This window comes from Carcharhinus amblyrhynchos, chromosome 6 (assembly GCF_965287045.1).
Source record: "Carcharhinus amblyrhynchos chromosome 6, sCarAmb.v2.hapA, whole genome shotgun sequence".
In the NCBI taxonomy this organism is placed as follows: Eukaryota; Metazoa; Chordata; class Chondrichthyes; order Carcharhiniformes; family Carcharhinidae; genus Carcharhinus; species Carcharhinus amblyrhynchos.
This window is the reverse complement of record NC_137329.1, coordinates 16150224-16170569: the sequence shown is the minus strand read 5'-3', so window position 1 is coordinate 16170569 and position 20346 is coordinate 16150224. Positions and strand designations below refer to the sequence as shown.

Below are 20346 nucleotides of genomic sequence, written 5' to 3'. Positions count from 1 at the left end.
GCCTCATTACATAGCACCAGATCCAAGATAGCTCGCTCCCTCGTCAGCTCCAACACACACTGTTCCAGGAAACTATCCCAGCAGCATTCCAAGAACTCCTCCTCGAGCCCACCGCGTCCAACATGGGTTGACCAATCTATACATAGATTGAAATCCCCCATAACTACGGCTGTCCCATTCCTGCACGCTGCACTTATTTGCGCGTTAACAGCCCGCCCCACCTCCAGATCATTATTCGGGGGCCTATAGACGACACCCACCAGCGTCTTCCTCCCTTTGCTGTTCCTAATCTCTACCCACAACGATTCCGCTTTCTGCTCCTTGGCTCCAATATCATCCCTTGCTACCACCCTGATGCTATCCTTAATCAGCAGAGCTACACCACCCCCTTTTCCCTCCTGCCTATCCTTCCTAAACACTTGATATCCCTGGACATTCAGCTCCCAGTCCCTGTCACCTTGCAGCCACGTCTCTGTAATGGCCACCAGATCATATCCATTTGTGCTGATCTGCGCCACCAGCTCATCCACTTTATTCCGAATGCTTCGTGCATTCAGGTAAAGTGCCTTCATCCCAGCCTTCACCTGGACCTTATTTGCCGTAACGCCACCAACCATACTCACGCCCCCTACTCCCTCTGTTATTGGGACATCCTTGGCCTCTTCCCTTACCTGTACCTCTCCTCAACTTTAGCCCCTGTAACGTCACCTACCCTCGCACCCTCCCCCCCCCCCCCCCCCCCCCCAATTAGTTTAAAGCCCTGTCTACAGTCCTCTTTACTCTATTTGCCAGCACTCTGGTCCCAGCACGGTTCAGACCAACCCCATCCCGCCCAAACAGGTCCCACCTACCCCAATACTGATGCCAATGCCCCATAAATTCAAACCCATTCCTCCCACACCAATCCCTGAGCCACCCATTCACTTCCTTAATCCTATCTACCCCACGCCCGTCTGCACTCGGTTCAGGCAGTAGCCCACAGATAACTACCTTGTCGGTTCTATTCTTTAATTCCATTCCCAGCTTCTCATACTCCCTCCCCAGATCCTCAGTTCGCATTTTGCCTACGTCGTTGGCACCCACATGTACCACAACGACCGGATTCTCACCCTCCCACTCCAGGTTCCTCTGCAGCCCAGATGCAACATCCTGGACCCGAGCACCAGGCAGACAACACACCCTTCTGTGCACTTTGTCATTGTGACAAAGGACAGTGTCAATACCCTTCACCCCACTATCCCCAATCACTACTACGTTCCTTTTCACCTTCTCCTTGCCTATGCCCTGCTGCATCACTGTACCGTGTGCAGTTTGCTCACCAACCTCACCTCCCTCGTCCTCGTCCACACTGGAAGCAAGAGCCTCAAACCTGCAGATTGAGAGGCTGAGGCCTCCTTTCCCCACCCTCCTTCCTCCTCTCCCCACCCTCCTTCCTCCTCTCAGCAGCCCCCTCTTGTTCCTGACCCTTGGAGTTCTGTTGCTGAAACACCCACAATGCTGGTAGGGATGAAATTCCAGGATTTGGACTCAGCAATGGTGAAGGAGCAGCAATATACCTCCAAGACAAGATGCTATGTGGTTTGGAGCAAGATTCCCAAGTGGAGTCCCCAAGTGTCTGTTGCTCTTGTTCTACTAGATGGTCACAGTCATGAGTTGGGAAGGTGCTGCCAAAGGAACATGGAATTCCTGCAGTCCATTTTTAGTGGCAACCATTGAGCACCAACATAGATCGTACAAGGGAGTGAATGTTTGTGGATGGTGTCAAGCAAGTGGGCTACTTTGTCCTGGATGGTGTTGATCTTCAAGGTTTGGTGGAGCTGTTCACTCAGACAAGTGGCGAGTATTCCACAATACTACTGACTTGTGCCTTATAAACGAATTGCACCACAGGATGCCTACCCTCTGATCTGCTCTTGTAGCCACAGTATTTAAGGCTAAATGGTTAGTTTCTGGCCAATGGTAATGCTCAGCATATTGATATTTGGCAGGGGGGCATGTGGGGAAAGAGGTGGAGTGATGGTAATTCCATTGAATGTCAAAAGGTCACGGTTACATTCTTTGTTGAGATGAATTTAAAAAAAGGCACTTGTGGGACATGAGTGCTGCTGGCTGCCCAGCATTTATTGCCCATCCCTAATTGCCCTCAAGAAGGGCAGTGGTGAGTTGCCTTCACAGCAAGTTGACCCACAATGCTGTTAGGGAGGGAATTCCAGGATTTTAACCAGTGACTACAAAAGGAACAGTGATATATTTCCAGATCAGGATGGTGAGTGGCTTGAGGGAAACTTGCACGTGGTGGTATTCTCATATCTGCTACATGGAAGTGGTCATGGGTTTGAAAGTTACTGTCTAAGGAATTTGGTGAATCTTTGCAATAGTACAGACCCACTGCCCATTAATATCAAAGCTGCGGTGGGCTGCAAGCCCACAAGCAGGTGACCCACTCATCCTTGCCTGGTTGCCTGTAAAATAGTGCAGACTGGGAGTGAGTATGGCCCCAGTAGTGTAGTCCCTGAATTTATGGGGCTGCTCACTCTTTTTCTTTCCTCCAGGAGTCAATCATGACTCAGGTGTAGTTTTAGCACTTTTAGTGGCTTCAAGTCCCACTCCAGACACTAGATGCAGGGCAGCACAGTGGCCAACACTACTGCCTCACAGCACCAGGGCCCTGGATTCAATTTCTAGCTTGGGTCACTGTCTGCACTATGCAAAGTTTGCACTCCCTGTGGCTGCATGGGTTTCCTCCAGGCATTCTATTTTCCTCCCACAGTGCCAAAGGTATGCTGGTTAGGTGCATTGGCCATGTTAAATTCTCCCTCAGTGTACATGAACAGGCGCAAGAGTAATGGCAACGAGGGGATTTTCACAGTAACTTCATTGCAGTGTCAACATAAGCCTAGTTGTGACACTAAAACTTAACATGAAGATCTAGGCTGACACTGCAGCATAAAATTGGGGGAATCCTGCACTGTATTGTCAGATGAGACATTAAACAAACTATCTTCTCTTGATGGATTGAAAACATCCCATGGCACTTTGAAGAGCAGGTGCCGATTGATGTTTTTCACTCAATTAGCTCAGATTGTGAACAGATTGGCTGCTGGAGATAGAATTGTGTTGTAGGAACTAAGTAGTACTTCATTAGCTGCAAGGTGCTTTGAAATATATTGCTTTTTCACAAGTTTTTCCCCTATCATAACTGAAGATCGCCACAAAAAAATTACTTATTTGCCCCCCTCCTCAAAACAGTATTTTGAACAGTTTTAATAGGTTTTTGATGACTTTTCATTATTTCCTTCTAATTTTAGTTCATTGATGAATGCTCCTTCTTTTCCCCCTCAAACACACTGCTAACTTTTTTTTCCCTTTCTGGGTATTTTAACTTAGGCCTTTGTTGATTTATGTTTCAAAGCTAGTAAGGAATGTGTGGAACCTGTCCAAGGAGGAATGCTGGCAGTGGGAACTCCAAAGAACAAATGAGGCATCAAACAGCAAAGCAACTGGGGAAACCTACAGATCAAACCAGGAATGATCTCAAAATGCTGCCAAAAAGCCACAGACAGCTGGGTATTATGTTTCTACTCAGACGCTCCCAATGCAGAGTGCATGTGTGAGCAAATATCAGCATTTGGGAAAATTAGAATTGAAATCTGGAATCTAGTGTGTGGATTGGAATCCATATCAAGATATGAAACAGTCCATGTTTATTTAGTGCATATAGCTTAGGAATGGTTACTGGCAATAGTGGATAAATGCTTAAACTTGTATGATCTCCCTTTGTCTGCTATTTTAAAGTTAGTCAATTCACATTGTCCACAAATTTGCCAGAGATATTAAGATTTTTTGGGGAAAATGGTGGCAACAAAATCGTGCTAAATTCAGGCTAATGCCCTGGGGCGGACATGGTCAAATCCCAAAGCAGTAATGGAATTCAAATTCAGTTTAATAATTCTGGAAATGAAAGGCAGAATCAGTCTGTGATAAATGGAAAGAGTGAACATTAGTGAACTAATGTCCTTTAGGGAAGGGAATTTTGGTTTGGCCTGTATGTGACTTCAGATCCACAGCAATGTGGTTGACACTCAACTCCCCCGAAGTGGCCTAAACAAGCCAGTTTAAGGGCAATTAGGGATGGACAACAAATGCTAGCCTTGTCAGCAATGCCCACATCCAATGAAACAATAAATTTGTCCTCAAGTGGTCAATAAAAAGGGACAATATAGACTGATCATGAGAACCAGATTCTTTTACTTTGGAATTGTGGACCTACATCTAAAGACATAGCCATAGTCATGAGGTTAGACAGCCCTGCTATTCGCATCAAGTAGTTATGGGTCCAAGCTCATATTCTGTTAAAAAGTTAAGGACAAAATGGGGTCAGTAGCCAACTCTTCTTTAGCTGCTGAGGTATCACACAATTAATCACTTTTGCAGCCATCCAATAGAAATAGGCAAACATTGGTATGTGCACAGGTCACATTCCCTTAAAATTTGTTGGAAAAATGCCATGACTCTTAGAATCCCTACAGTACTGAAGGTAGGGATTTGGCCCAAACTTGCATCACCAACAATCCCACCATGCTCTAATTCCTTAATCCCATCTATTTACCTCACTAATCCCATTGAAACTAAGGGGCAATTTAACATTGCCAATCTACCTAACCTGCACATCTTTGGACTGTGGGAGGAAACTGGTGCACCTGGAGAAAACCCACGCAGACATGGGGAGAACGTGCAAACTTCACAGGCACCCAAGGCTGGAATTGGACCCAGGTCTCAGGCACCATGAAGCAGCCATGTTAACCACTGTGCATACTGAAGATTTAACAATTTATCTGTGACACAAATAGTAAACCACAGCTCTTCACCTCTGAAAAGAATCAACATTTGAACCACGAATGTAGGCCCCATGTGTAAAATACCTGCACTGAAAGATGACCAAAATCTACTAGTGATTGGATACCTGATCCATTAAAAAACAAAGTATGGCAGCATTCTTGTTTCATTAGTCAAGTGTAGGCAACAAAAATCAAAAGAATTTGCAGCATCAAGAATTCCTCATATCAATTCATTATTTTCAAAATCTAATGTTAATTGTGACAATTCATGCAGAGCAAGATCCCATCAACAATAGAGAGGGGGACACATACTTTGTGATTTTGGAGAAATGTGGGTCAGCATACCAGAACATATACACTGGAAAGATGAGGAGAATATTCGAATTTACAAGTACTTCTCTTCCATCAGTACCAAGTCAACAGGTGGGATTCTCCAGCCACACACCCCAAAACTGGAGAATCCTGCCCGAGATCAATGGACTTTTGTGTGGTCTGCTCCTTGCCCACTGATTCCCGTGGCAAGAGAGACAGGAGAATTCCCCCCAATGTTTTTTAAGTTTGGAAAAGCCTGGAAATATTAAATACATTAAAATGGATTCCCAAGTCTTCTGTCACAACTTGAAGATTAAACAAAAAGGACTGTAGTACTGAGACTTCAGACATCCAACTCACCAAGTGGGAGTGTCTCACTTCAATGATTGAGGTACCTAGATGTCCCAAACGCTAAACTCACCCTTTTAGTAGGCATCTTAATCTTGAGAAATTCTGCCTCTCTGCAAAGCACATGCCATGGTGCATGTATCTTCACAAATCCAAGGCCGTAGGCTTTTGTCTGGGAAAGGGAAGAGAGAGAAAAACAATTACTGCAAATCATGGAAAGTTAGTCCTTTCTCAATTACTTTTGTAATAAATGCTGAAACTTCTGTATTGCATTGCTGTCCACTTATTAACATACAACTATCCAGAAGCCAATTGATAACAGAACAGCAATTTGCCAATCATTCATGCCAAGTTATTTTCATGCATATATTCCGTTTCTCACTACAGGTCCACTGTACAAGAATGTTTACATGTATCCCTGGAGCTGTCCATTAATTAGTGGGCAAGCCATGCAAAATTGCCCCTAGTATCAGGGGGACTAGCTAGAGTAAATGCATGGAGTTATGGGGGATAGGGCTTGGATGGAATTGTGGTTGCTGCAGACTCAATGGGCTGAATGGCCTTCTTTGACACTGTAGGATTCTATGACATACTTCAGAAATGATTGAAAGTCATACAACTAGTATCTAATTTTGCATGTTCTCCCATTAGTCATCTCCATCCTCAACCATTTGTTTACTTCCTTGCCACCCCTTACCCACATCTCTTTTTTTAAGCCAGGCTGCCCAATGTTTTAATGTTTGGTGAATAGTTTGTGCGTTACCAACCCCTGTCTCTTTAGTGCTTAATATGGAGGTCAACTCCAGGCCAGATAGATAAAATGAAAAAAGGATATTTGGTTATGGCAGGGTAAAGCAAAGTTAAATCGTTTTGGTCAGCTGCCATGCATCCTGCAGTGAATGTGAGCCCATGGTACAAAAATGTACTGTACTGAAATCCTAGTTTGGCAATCTTAAAGAAGTCACAAGGAAATGGTGAAAAATCAAGGCATTACTTTTACCTGTGGGAAATCTTGGTGGATTAATGATTATTCTTGCTCCCGCCCTTTTCCAACTGGGCCACCAAGCAGTTACAAGGCTGCATAATAATCCTCACTTTTCTACTGTGAGGCTCTACTTACTTCCCCCCCCACCAAAAAAACCCCATCTCTCTCAGCTTAACTATTACAGCCAAGTCTTTATAAGAGTGACAATAAGAAAAAGCTACCTGTTCCACATCGATTATGCAAGTCAGGAAAGCCTGTATATGGCTAAGGAATGAACAGTGGTAATGCAAAGCCAGACTCCCTAATTTCATATGAACCATTCATTTTCCTTTCCTCGAAGGAAATGGGCAGAAGATCAAAAATGGAACAATTTCAGGTATAGTCCAAGTTATTAAGTTTGGAGTTCAATTTGGCACTTATCTTGCTGGTCTACGATATATCAGATACTGGAAAAGGAAATTCTAGTCAGGATTGGCATGACTCAGATCAGTGGAATAGAATAATGTACTTATTCAATACGTTACTTAGCCAGCGAGAGAGAATGACATTTGATATTGTCCTTATCAACATGTCATTTAAAAAAAATTAAATTGGGCAATTTGATTCTATTGAACCAAATTTATATTCAAGAATTAACAAGCAAGATTAAGAACTCACTGACAACTGCACACTACCTGAATCTAAAGCAAGGTGCACTTGTGCCAAAGATTGAAGGTTGATTCAGAATGACAACTCATTTATAAAAGATTGAGCTTCCAAAATGCAGTTATTGTACAAGCGTTAATATGTTCAGCAATGCATATTAACAGTGGAAAACTATTCAGCACTAGAATCTCAAACAAACAGTTTCACAAATAGCTACAAACCACCACCACCAACAAAGATGCCAACTATCAACCTACAGTCAGAGGAACTGCAGCAAATGGAAGCTTAGCATCTGATGGGATGAATAACAGCAATAACTAATATATTGGGTTCGAAACAGTGCTTTGGTGTTCAAAATTCAGGTCAATTTTATTTTGTCAGTGTGGGAAGGGACTGCTCAAATTGACAATTTAGGAGCTTAAAATTGAATTATACCAAAACTGTGTGGTTTTCTTTTTCCTGTTATTCACCCAAATGACTCTTAAAATGATGAACTGGGTACTCCTTATGAGGATTCGACATTTTCATTTATGACTCCCTTTCATCTCAAACTCTAACATTCCTGGCAGATGAAGAAACAGATCAAACAGGAACATGAAGTAAACAGTCAAAAAGGACCCTGCTACAACCAAACTTGGTCATTCCATTCAGAGGCAATCCACAACAAGTCAAAAGTTCAAGTATAAACATTTCGCAAAATAATTGACCTACCTTATCACAGCATCAAAGTTAGGCCATGCTTACAAAACGATTTGACTCACTAAATTGTGTGGAGCAAACTGCATTATCCAAAATGTAACATTTATTCAAATGCCTTTCATGATTGCAATTAAAAATCCTACAGCCAATAGATAATAATTTGCAATTAAATATTAATGTTCTTACCAATTTACATACTTTTGGCTCAGAAAAATCACTTACTTGTTACAACTGTATTATTTAATAGTACATTATTTTTGGAGTGACAGCTAATTAATCCAACTTGCACCCGAAGGCAACTCGTGTTAAATTATAAATCCGTAAATTCCACTTAAGAACAATTCATTAGTCAAGTACAGGCACAATCTGCAGCAGCTGAGGGCAGACCAAATTTGGAACCAAAGTTGGCAAGATGCCTTCAGCAACTAGCAGTTGTAATATTAAAAAAGGTCTTGCTGTGCATGCAAGTTAAGTGGTTATGATAGATGGATAAATTTCATCTGGGAGAAAGATGACAATGAGCATGACAAATATTGCAGAGCTACATGTTCACTTAATGCACATTTTGAACATTGGATAGAACCAAATGGCTGCTGTAACAGTTTCCTCTTCCAGAGGATTTCTTATTAAAAGAATTGGCAGTCAGAGGATTTCATTACATATACACATTAGATAAACCAACATCCTTGAATAAATTGGTCTAATAAATTATGAAACAGTGATATCAGTAATACATAGACAATGAAAGCTGAAAAAGAACCAGCACTCCAGCATCAATGCAAAATAACGCAGAGAGATAACTTGCCCCTTTTAAACAACTGACACACTTCAAAATGTTGAAGAGAAACCCTACGACAAATAATTGTAATGTGATCAAGGACAGACACACGAATCCCTGGGTCTGTGTGGCCAACTGTCTCTGTAAATTGACTCAGCATTGGTCAGTGAACTGGGGTAAAAGCCTGGCCTTGGGGAGATGCACACCATGCATGCTGGGTAATATAGGATCAGGCATGGCTGCCGCACCTACATTGGTTGATCAGTCTGTGGCACCTCAGTCTAGATCAAACTGAAGAATGCCCCTAGAGAGGGAGGAGCTGGAAGAGGGGAACATAGCCCCTGTGGAATAGAGCTGGAAACTGGGCATTGCTCCAACAATCTGTGAGCATTGTAACCATCAGTCCTGGAGCCACTTTTTAAACAAGGGGTTTCAAGCTTTAATGTTCCTTTCATGCTGTAGATCCTAAATGGATTTTGTGGATCTGATAGCAAGGGTTTAAACGTGAACATTTACTGTTGAAAAAAGGCAGATTTTGAAAATGACTGTTGTTGGAAAATTGTTATATCCTTAACAGATTCGAACAACAGGATATTTGGAAAGTCAACACGGAATCCAGAGTCAACATGATTTTTTTGAAGGGCAAATCACGTTTGACTAATTTGCTAGAGTTTGAAGATGCAACAAGCTAGTGGACAATGGGAATCCTGCTGATGTAGCATATCTGGACTTCAGGAAGATGTTTGATAAGATGCTGCACAGAAGGTTAGTACAAATGTACGGAAGAAATATGGCAAATTTTCAGGGAATATATTTGTCTGGAACATTGCTATGCAGAACTCCAAATGAGACCAGAAAGTTATGGTAGGTTACAGGAACCTTAGTGTACAAAGACAGTAATAAATCTAGTCAAGAACAAAAAAGCTTACAAAAAGGTTCAGTGAGCTAGGTAATGTTAAAGATCTAGAAGATTATACGGCTAATAGGAAGGATCTTAAGGAAATTAGGAGAGCCAGAAAGGGTCATGAGAAGGCCTTGGCAGGCAGGATTAAGGAAAACCCCAAGGCATTCTACAAGTATGTGAAGAGCAAGAGAATAAGACATGAAAGAATAGGACCCATCAAGTATGACAGTGGAAAAGTTTGTATGGAACTGGAAGAAATAGCAGAGGTACTTAATGAATACTTTACTTCAGTATTCACTATGGAAAAGGATCTTGGTGATGGTAGTGCAGACTTGCAGTGGACTGAAAAGCTTGAGCATGTAGATATTAAGATGATGTGTTGGAGTTTTTGAAAAGCATTAAGTTAGATAAGTCGCCAGGATTGGATGGGATGTACCCCAGGCTACTGTGGGAGGCGAGGGAAGAGATTGCAAAGCCTCTGGTGCTGATCTTTGTGTCAATTGAGATGGGAGAGGTTCCAGAGGATGAAAGGATTGCGGATGTTTCTTTATTCAAGAAAGGGAATAGAGAAGTTATAGACCAATGAGTCTAACCTCAATGGTTGGCAAGTTGATGGAGAAGATCCTGAGAGGCAGGATTTATGAACATTGAGGTATAATATGATTAACAATAGTCAGCATGGCTTTGTCAAAGGCAGATCACGCCTTATGAGCCTGATTGAATTTTGAGGATGTGACTAAACACATTTGATGAAGAACAATTATATTATAGTATTAGTATATGGACTTCAAGGCATTTGATAAGGTGCCCCATGCAAGGCTTAATGAGAAAGTGGGGGGCATGGGATCCAAGGGATATTGCTTTGTGGATCCAGAACTGGCTTGCCCACAGAAGGCAAAGAGTGGTCATAGATGGGTCATATTCTGTACAGTCACCAGTGGAGTGCCCCAGGGATCCGTTCTGGAACCCTTACTGATTTTTTACAAGTGACCTGGATGAGGAAGTGGAGGGATGGCTTGGTAAGTTTGCTGATGACGAAAGTTGGTGTTGTGGATATAGTGTGGAGTGATGTCAGAAGTTGCAGTGAGACATTGATAGGATGCAAGACTGGGCAGAGAAGTAGAAGATGAGTTCAACCCAGATAAGTGTGAAGTGGTTCATTTTGGCAGAATATAATATTAATGGTAGGACTCTTGGCAGTGTGGAAGTTCAGAAGGATCTTGGGATCTGAGTTCATAGTTTGCTCAAAGCAGCTGCACAGGTTGAAGCTGTGGTTAAGAAGGTGTATGGTGTATTGGCCTTCATCAATCAAGGAATTGAGTTTAGGAGTCAAGAGATAATGTTGCAACTATATAGGACCTTGGTCAGACCCCACTTGGAATACTGTGCTCAGTTCTGGTCGCCTCAATTCAGGAAGGATGTGGAAGCCACAGAAAGGGTGCAGAGGAAATTTACAAGGATGTTGCCTGGATTGGGGAGCATGCCTTGAGGATAGATTGAGTGAGCTCAGCCTTTTCTCCTTGGAGAGACAAAGGATGAGGGGTGACCTGATAGAGGTGTATAAGATGTTGAGGTATTGATCGAGTGGATAATCAGAGGCTCTCTCTCCAGGGCTGAAATGGTTGCCACAAGAGGGCACAGGTTTAAGGTGCTGGGGAGTAGGTACAGAAGAGATGTCAGGGGCAAGTTTTTCCACTGTGGTGGGTGTGTAGAATGGGCTGCCAGCAACAGTGGTGGAGGCAGATTCGTTAGGGTCTTGAGACTTTTAGATAAGTACATGGAACTTAGTAAGATAGAGGATTATAGGTAAGCCTAGAAATCTCCAAGGTAGAGATATGTTCAGCACAACTTTGTGGGCTGAAGGATCTATGTTGTGCTGTAGTTTTTGTATGTATCTTCTATGTAAAATAGAGATGATTCAATTTAATCATGTTCTTAAATGACATGATCTCAAGTTGGTTATTTTTATGAATATGCCTAGACTTATTGGAACTGAGGAATACCAGGCAAACAAATCCACCGAGGAGGATTTCCAGCTCTTTTGTTGGGAGACCCAAATATGGTGATGGGTTTTCGTGTGCGTCAGAAATCCTGCCAGCCAAATACTACAAATTTTGTAGTCTCTGGCATGAAGATAGATAAAAGTAAATTACATTCCAAAGATATGCACCCCACTCTTATTTATATTGAAAACCTTGCTTTCAGTTATGGTGGTGGGGTGATACCATCTTGCTTCCTCCCATCCAATAGAAGAAGTGGGAGCAGTATTGTGCAATTATATGTCCAGAATTTGTTACGGCTATCAGCCGAGAATGGAAAGGTGAGGCAAACTGAAAGCCAACAAGTTAGCATAAAGTACCCAGTTCGCAATTAAACAACCATTTCACTACTAATTTTACTTATTAAAAGAGGGAGAGTTGAGAAGCTATCTACACAAAGGCTAATCACTACAGATACTACAGCTATCTGCATTACATTAAATGCATGACTACGCAATTGCTCCTACCAGTTGCGGATCCCCATTCAAATCCTGCTGCATGGATTCAGAACTATTAGCTCTTTTCATTACTGGACTGGACTCACAGCTGAGATCATTCTGAGCATCAGGGAAGCAGCAGTTGGGGAATAGTATAAAAAAGACAAACAATATACAAGACACAATGCTTAACCAAGTGAAATATCAAAGTCAATCATATAGACACAATAAATAGGTACAAGAATATGGACTGTGATTTGATAACCTAAACTTGTTCATCCGAGTCACGCAAATGCTTTGACTCGCTGTCCTCCTTTAGCCGCAAGAATAACACACACCATCTCCCCAGTACAAGGATGATGTGAAGATGCTGGTGTGGGCACAATTAGACGTCTCAACACCAGGTTAAAAGGCTAACAGGTTTTTAGAATCATGAGCTTTTGGAGTGCTGCTCCTTCATCAGGAGAGTGAAATCCATCTGGTGAGGGAGCAGCGCTCTGAAAGCTCATGATTCCAAATAAACCTGTTGGATTTTAACCTGGTGTTGAGACTTCCAACATTACAAGGATGAGATGGTCTCATTAAGTGTTGAAAATTATACAATTTTTGTTAACAGCTAGTTTTTGACAGAAGATTGTCCTGCTTTCTAACAGGTAATAAGCTTGCATTGGCGAAATTGGAATGCTTCAGCACCTCCAAGGCTCAGGACTGATGTAATTCACTTGCAGTTAGATAGAAGTTACTTATTTGGATGCAAGAATAGCCATATTTAAAAGGAGTTAAAAGTACCCTTCAACTTATTTCAGCTCAAGGATAACATGCACACTGGAAATAAAAAAGGAGTGCTGTACACTTTTTATTTTAAATCCTAAATATTTCAGCCCCATTTTTCCAAATGGTACTCCAAGGTCTCAGGAGAATCAGCTCACATTTCATACCTGGTCAGTGTCTGCTGAATACACAATAAATTCACAACACATTCTGCATTTAACTGTTAAATATATACATCATGAGTGGTGAAGTAAATCATTTTGTACATGTGACATATTAATCAAGTTGTACAACAACCAAAGAGAGGTGAGAAGGCAATTGGAGAGAAAAAAAATCAAATAAAAAGCAGAAGGAAACTCTACAAATAACACATCCAACCAACAACTTAGAAGATTAAAAAACTATATTCTAGCTGCAATTATCCGTGCTCAATCATGAGGAAGCAGTGACAGTGATATTGTCACTAAACTAGTAATCCCCAATTCTCTGGGAGACCTGGGTTCGAATCCTACCATGACAGATGGTGAAATTCAGTAAAAACTATTGTTGATGGTTGTAAAACCCATCTGGGTTCACTCATGCCCTTGGTAAGGAAGGAAATCTGCTGTCCTCACCTGTTCTGACCTACATGTGACTCCAGACTCAAATGCTCTGAAGTGACCTAGCAAAACACTCATTTGAAGGGCAATGAGGGATGGGCAACTAATTCCATGAATGAATAAAAATAAAATGCTCTGACAGAATCTTTGCAGCTGCTGAATATGTGCGATGGTGATGATTAGTGAGCTCAGATGTGGCATGGTGCATTCCAAATCCATTAAAGATGCTGACGAATTTGCACGAGGCATCTTCATTTGATGATCAGCATTAATCTGAAGTCAGGTGCAACTGAGCACAACCAACTGCTATCATGGGATTTGGCCCCTTTGGGTCATTTGTGCACACAAGAGGGGATGCAGAAAGGGGGTGGGGGCACTATAGCTATCCACAAATAGAAAATAAAATCTCCACATTGAGGCAAAAAAAAAAGATTAAAAAAATTTAGATCACAAAAGTCCAACATATTAACTAATTGATCTCACTATATAGTTAAGAAAGCCCACCAGCACCTCTACTTTCTCAGAAGACTAAGGAAAATTTAGCATGTCAGCCATGATTCTCACCAACTTTTAGATACAGCACAGAAAGCATTTGTTCTGGTTGTAACAGCTTGGTATGGCTCCTGATTTGCCCAAGACCGCAAGAAACTACAATAGACCAAGAATGAAGCATAATCCATCAAGCAAACCAGCCTCCCATCCATTAACTGTCTACACTTCCTGCTGCCTTGGAGAAACAGCCAGCATATTTAAAGACTCAGTGCACCCTGAACATTCTCTCTTCCACCTTCTTCTGTCAGGAGAAAAGACAAAAATCTGAGAAAAAGTACCAACTGACTCAAGAACAGCTTATTCCCTGCTGCGGTCAGACTTTTGAATGGATCTGCTTTGCATCAAGTTGATCTTTCTCTACACTCTAGCTATGACTAACACTACATTCTGCACTTTCCTTCAGTTTTCTCTGTATAGCACGCAAGAAACACACTTTTCACTGTATGCTAATACATGTGACAATAATAAATCAAATCCTTTAATGAAAAGGATATCATCCCATAATTGGGTCTCTGCTCATGTTCCAAACCACAATAGTTCCAGTTATCTGGTTTTATCACTTTTCCAACATATCCCTCTAATTCTTGCTGTTTGGGACTCAGGCATTTACAGTTATCTATTTCTGCACTCAACCCAAATTATTCTCAGCACCCATCTCTTCTGAGTCTCATATTCTGTTGATTTTTTGTGTACTCCTTCTCTACATTTGCAAGCATCTCTTTCCTTCACTCTCAATTGCTTACAAATCTTAACCTCTTTTGGAGTCTGGAGCCAGCCAATATGAAGTGATCTTTTTGCTCTCTCTGGATATGATGGATGAGACAATATCTGAACAGAGCAGTGGACCTATTGTGTGCTAAGTGAGCTCAGGGAATTTGGACTGAGGGATTACAATAACCAGGGCTTAGGGCTACAAGTAAATGAGGCACTCAGCCCAAGGTGCAAGCTTATGAGCAAATCACTTAACTAATGGCAGACAGAGAAAAGCAATATTAATTGGCAATTAACCACCATAACATATGCAGTAACATGATTTGGATTTTGTAACATTGACACGAGGGTTCTGGATTTGATTCCAGTTTGGGCAATGTGTGGGGAGATTGCTCATTCTTTACCTTACCACCCCCCCCCGTGACAGTGTGGGTTTCCTTTGGGTGCTCTGGTTTCCTCCCACAGTCCAAAGTTGTTCCGGTTAGGTGGATTGGCCATGGTAAATGTGTGCTGCTATGGGGATGGAGGGAGAAAGAGACAGAGCCTGGGTAGGATGCTCTGATATGTCAGTGCAGACTGAATGGTCTCCTACTGCACTGTAAGTGTTGAGTGAGTGGTCATTTCCTAGAACACTAGATGTGCAGCATGTATCACCATCATATTTTGAATGCAGAAAAAAAAACTTTAATTAGGCTTAAAGTTTGTGCTGTGGCCTTAAAAATAAAATCAAAATCACTGAAAACCAAATTCCTTTCTCAAATCTAGAATGTTTTAGCCTGGAATGGAAGTAGGAAGGCAAGGGAAGTGCCAGGAACAAGTGGTAACAACAGATCATGGAGGGAAAAACCAAAATCATTTTTGGCCTCAGGAAGGTACTGAGTTGATGCTGGGGAAACCTTTAGTGGAGTGGGAGCACGCTGGTAAACTACATTGTTCCAAAAGAACATTACTGCAAGTGTCAGAGGTATTGCTCAGGTGAGTCCTACTAATGGAGGAAAACAGCTAGAAGGCTATGGATGGCAGCATGGATCTTGCTGACCAAAGCTAGAAAATTGGATGGTTCCATTGCCAAACATCAGATGATGCTGACTTAGCAATAAATATTGACCAGATCACGAAGGGAGTCAGTTCCTCTGAAATGTTATTCCACACCACTTTAGTGCAGCACTCAGTTGCTGGTTGTACAAGAGATCCAAAACATATATTCAGCAGCTTAAGTCATTTCAAAGTGAAAACGCTATTGTGAATGTTTGTGACGTAGATTAAGTACTATAATAGTGAATATAACTGCAGCCCTCTAAATTAATTTTGCCCATGCCGTTTGGAGAGCCAATCTGCACAAACACAATATGGACATCGTGAACAATATCAGTGGTTGCACATTTGAACACATTTCAAAATTCCTCTTACTTCCATGAAAGAGTGTTAGCCCATTGCATTAATTAGGAGTACCTCAAGTATTTGTGACAAGACTCTCAATTATACCTTTTTTTTGGGCCTTCTGCTGTGCTATCAATATCTGCCATTGTGCTTTGACATAAGCAAAGACACTTGGGCTCATTGAGAGAACTGTAGAACAATTTTGCTCCATTCTAATTTAAAGAATTAATGAAAATACAAATAGGTTACTCGGGTTAGGATCAGATGCAATGATTAAAAAAGGATTCGCCAAATAATTTGATTTCTAACGCACAAAGACCACCACAATAGAATACCACCATCTTGCTAATCAAGTGAACAAGACATATTCTCTATAATAAAAGATTTAATTGGAAGATAACTCAACACTTATTATTTCACATTGACATTAGTTGAAAAGTTAGACCTGAACTCCACACCCCCCATCCTCCAATTAACTTTCTCCAACCTAGACCCATTTTCTCCTTCAGGTAGAACCCTCCCCCACCAAAAAACAAAACCCAAAGTTAAATAAACAGCTCACAACAAGTCACTGCTTTTGGGATGGTAATAACCCACTCAAGAACTCTACATCTGAAGTAATGTGACGTTACCTCTTCATCGCTTTCCAGTTCCAATCCAGATTCTAAGAGGTTTAGTTCAAACTCGTCTCTGCGCACTCTCTTGTCATCCTCCGGAAAATCTGAAGGCTGGAGAGGTGGCTCAGGCTCAGGTTCCTGCTGATGGCTACCCATTGAACCCCGGTGACGTGTGCTTACCCCCTTGCGGTTTGCTTTCTTATACTGATAGACCAGCACATAATCCACACGACGTTGTCCATCTTGCATAAATAAACCATGTGGCTTTTTAGCATCCTGTTCTGTAGGAAAGGTATTCAAAATCTAAAAGAGGGAAATGAGGTAAAAGGGAAGAATTAGTTCACAAGAAGCTTACAGCTGTTCAAAAGTTACTTTGGTACTGGCTGAATAGAGAGATATACCATGGAACAGAGCGCTGTACAGAACAGGAGAATCATCTGGAGGGCTCATTCCATGGCAATACTCCTCCCCACCCCTCACCTTTTACTCAGCAATCCCCCATTCTGACCTCATGCACAACCACAATTTCTTTCACCTCACCATTGGCAGTTGTGCCTCCTGATGTGGAATTCCAACAACTTGTATTTATATAACATCTTAGAAATAATGAAACATCTCAAGACACTTTCTAGGAGCATTACAGAACTTAGTCACAAATAAGGAAATAAGAAATGATGAACCTGAAGCTTCATCAAGTGGTCTCTCTCCTCCTTTCAGATGTTCCTTAAAACCTGTCTCTGACCAATCTTTGGTTAGTTGCCAAGACAATGTGGCTCAATATCAACATTTGCCTGAACATGTTTTAGTGAAGTGCCCCGAAACATTTTACCATATTAAAGCTGCTATATAAATGCAAGCAGATACTGCTATTCACAAAGCCAGCATCAACTCAAAAACAGACAACTATGTTCCAATGTACAAATGCTTCCATTTCCTGCACTGTCAAGACTCTTGGTTCTTGGTGTGAGATTATCCATTCAACACCAACTGGAGTTAGGTTGCAAAGTACAAGTCATACAGAATCTTGACATCTGGAGAAGATTGTGAAGGTTTCTCAATCTCCCTAACCAATATAGTGTAGTCGCATTAACCTCTAGCTGAAAGGATAGTTAATGGATCCAGATTCAATTCTTTGGTCACGTCTGTATGGGTTTCCTCCCACAGTCCAAAGATGCATGGGTTAGATTGATTGGCCATGCTAAATTGCCCCTTAGTTTCAGGGAGATTAGCAAGGTAAATAAGTGGGGTTGCAGGCTCGATGGGCTGAATGGCCTCCTTCTGCACTGTAGGGATTCTATGAACAGATTGGCAAGAACAAAGTGGGGCTCTGTCAATTTCACATCAATTAATTTGAAGGAAGCTTTGCTGATCAAAGTGATGATTTCAATGCTCAGGAATAAAAAAAAGCTGTCACTCTTCACCCTGCACATCCTTGGTCACAGATACACTTCAGACATATAGAATTTTATTTTGCTATTCATTAATGGGATGTGGGTGTTGCTGCTTGAGCCAGTATGTGGCCCATCCACCTTACCCTTGAATTGAGTAGCTTGCTAGATCTGGAATTACGTGTAGGCCAAGCAAGGATGGCAGATTTCGCTCTCTAAAAAGGAGATGAATGAACCGGATGGGTTTTCACAGCAATGGCTCAATGATCATTAAATGGTTAATGCTGGTTTTTTATTTAATTCAAATTTCACCATCTACTGTGCTGGGACTTGAACCCATGTATCCCGAGCATTACCTTGAGTCTCTAGATTATAGTCCAATGACAATACTACTATGCCACTGCCTCAATAAAAATAGTCAGCATCTCTATTAATTGCCTTAAAGAAAAGGCATGATCTTTGCACTAGTATGGACTTTATCCATATGTTACAAAACTGGCCTTCGGTCCCATACTTGTCAGCCAAAGTATCTGGGAGAGCATCTCAGGGATGGAGATCAGAATTCTATCTCCTTCACGATAGCATTGGAAAGAGATAGGATCAGGCAGGCTAGGAAGGTGTTTGTCTGGAGTAAGGGGAAATATGATGACATCAGGCAGGCAATTGGACAAGTAAACTGGAAGGTGGTGTTCTTGGGGAGAAGTACCGAAGGAAGGTGGCGGATTTTCAAGGAATGTTTGACTGGAGCTCTGCACGACAACATTCCGATGAGACAAGGAGGTTTTGGTACGTCGCGGGAGCCTTGGTGAACCTGGTCAGGAAGAAAAGAAAGGCGTATAAAAGGTTCAGAGAGCTAAGAGATGTTAAGGATCTAGAGGAATATAAGGCCTGTAGAAAGGAGCTTAAAAAGGAAATTAGGAGAGCCAGAAGGGGACATGAGAAGGCCTTGGTGGGTAAAATTAAGGAGAATCCCAAGGCGTTCTACAAGTATGTGGAGAGTAAAAGGATGAGAAAAGGAGGGATAGCACCTATAAAAGATGAAGGGGGAAAATTCTGTGTGGAACCAGAAGAAATGGCAGAGGTGCTTAATGAGTACTTTGTCTCGGTATTCACGGTGGAAAGTGACCTGGGAGGTTGTACTACAGGTTTGCGGCAGACTGAAAAGATTGAGTACGTGGATATCAAAAAAGAGGATGTGTTGGAACTTTTAAATTCTATCAAGATAGATAAGTCACCAGGACCAGATGGGATGTACCCCAGGTTACTGTGGGAGGTGAGGGAAGTGATTGCAGAGCCCCTGGCGATGATCTTTGCATCATCGATGGAGATGGGAGAGGTTCCGGAGGATTGTAGATGTGGTTCCTATTTTCAAGAAAGGGAACAGGGATAGCCCGAGAAATTACTAACTAGTGAGTCTGACATCAGTGGTTGTTAAGTTGATGGAGAGGATTCTGAGGGACAAGATTTATGAGCATTTAGAGAAGTTTAGAATGGTCAGGTCATGCCTTATGAGCCCAGGTGAGTTCTTTGAAAAACGTGACTGAACATATTGACGAAGGAAGAGCACCGGACGTGGTTTACATGGACTTCAGCAAGGCTTTTGATAAGGTCCCCCATGCAAGACTTTGAGAAGGTGAGAGGGCATGGGATCCAAGGGGCTTTGGCCTTGTGGATCCAGAACTGGCTTGCCTGCAAGAAGGCAGAGTGTGGTTGTGGATGGGTCTTTTTCTGCATGGAGGTCGGTCACCAGTGGAGTGCCCCAGGGATCTGTTCTAGGACCCTTGCTGTTTGTCATTTTCATAAATGACCTGGATGAGGAAGTGGAGGGATGGGTTAGTAAGTTCACCGATGATACGAAGGTTTGTGGTGTTGTGGATAGTCTGGAGGGATGTCAGAAGTTGCAACGAGACATATAGGATGCAAGACTGGGTGGAGAAGTGGCAGCTGGACTTCAACACAGATAAATGTGTAGTGGTCCATTTTGGCAGGACCAACGGGATGAAGGAATACAATATCAGGGGTAGGGGTCTTAGCTGGGTTTAAGAGCAGAAGGATCTTGGGGTCCAGCTCCATGGGACTCTTAAATTGGCCTCGCAGATGGAGAACGTGGTCAAGAAGGCATATAGTGTCCTGGCCTTCATTAATCGAGGGATTGAGTTTGAGTCAGGAGGTAATGCTGCAACTTTATAAGACCCTTGTCAGACCCCACTTGGAGTACTGCGCACAGTTCTGGTCACCTCACTACAGGAAGGATGTGGAAGCTATTGAGAGGGTGCAGAGGAGATTTACAAGGATGTTGCCTGGATTGGGAGGCATGCCTTACGAGGCTAGGTTGAGGGAGCT

General features: G+C 42.1%; 1 protein-coding gene across 4 annotated transcripts in view; it reads right to left on the bottom strand.

The window, feature by feature from the left end:
• ano1a (anoctamin 1, calcium activated chloride channel a) overlaps window positions 1-20346 on the bottom strand; it is a 218631-nt gene that overhangs the window by 140159 nt on the left and 58126 nt on the right. For all 4 annotated transcript variants that reach the window (XM_080191552.1, XM_080191554.1, XM_080191553.1 and 1 more), the window contains exons 3-4: window positions 16631-16918; window positions 5572-5670 (exon numbers count right to left, since the gene is read on the bottom strand). In XM_080191552.1, coding sequence (XP_080047678.1) covers window positions 5572-5670; window positions 16631-16918 — 387 coding nt within the window. The remainder of the gene's footprint in view (window positions 1-5571; window positions 5671-16630; window positions 16919-20346) is intronic.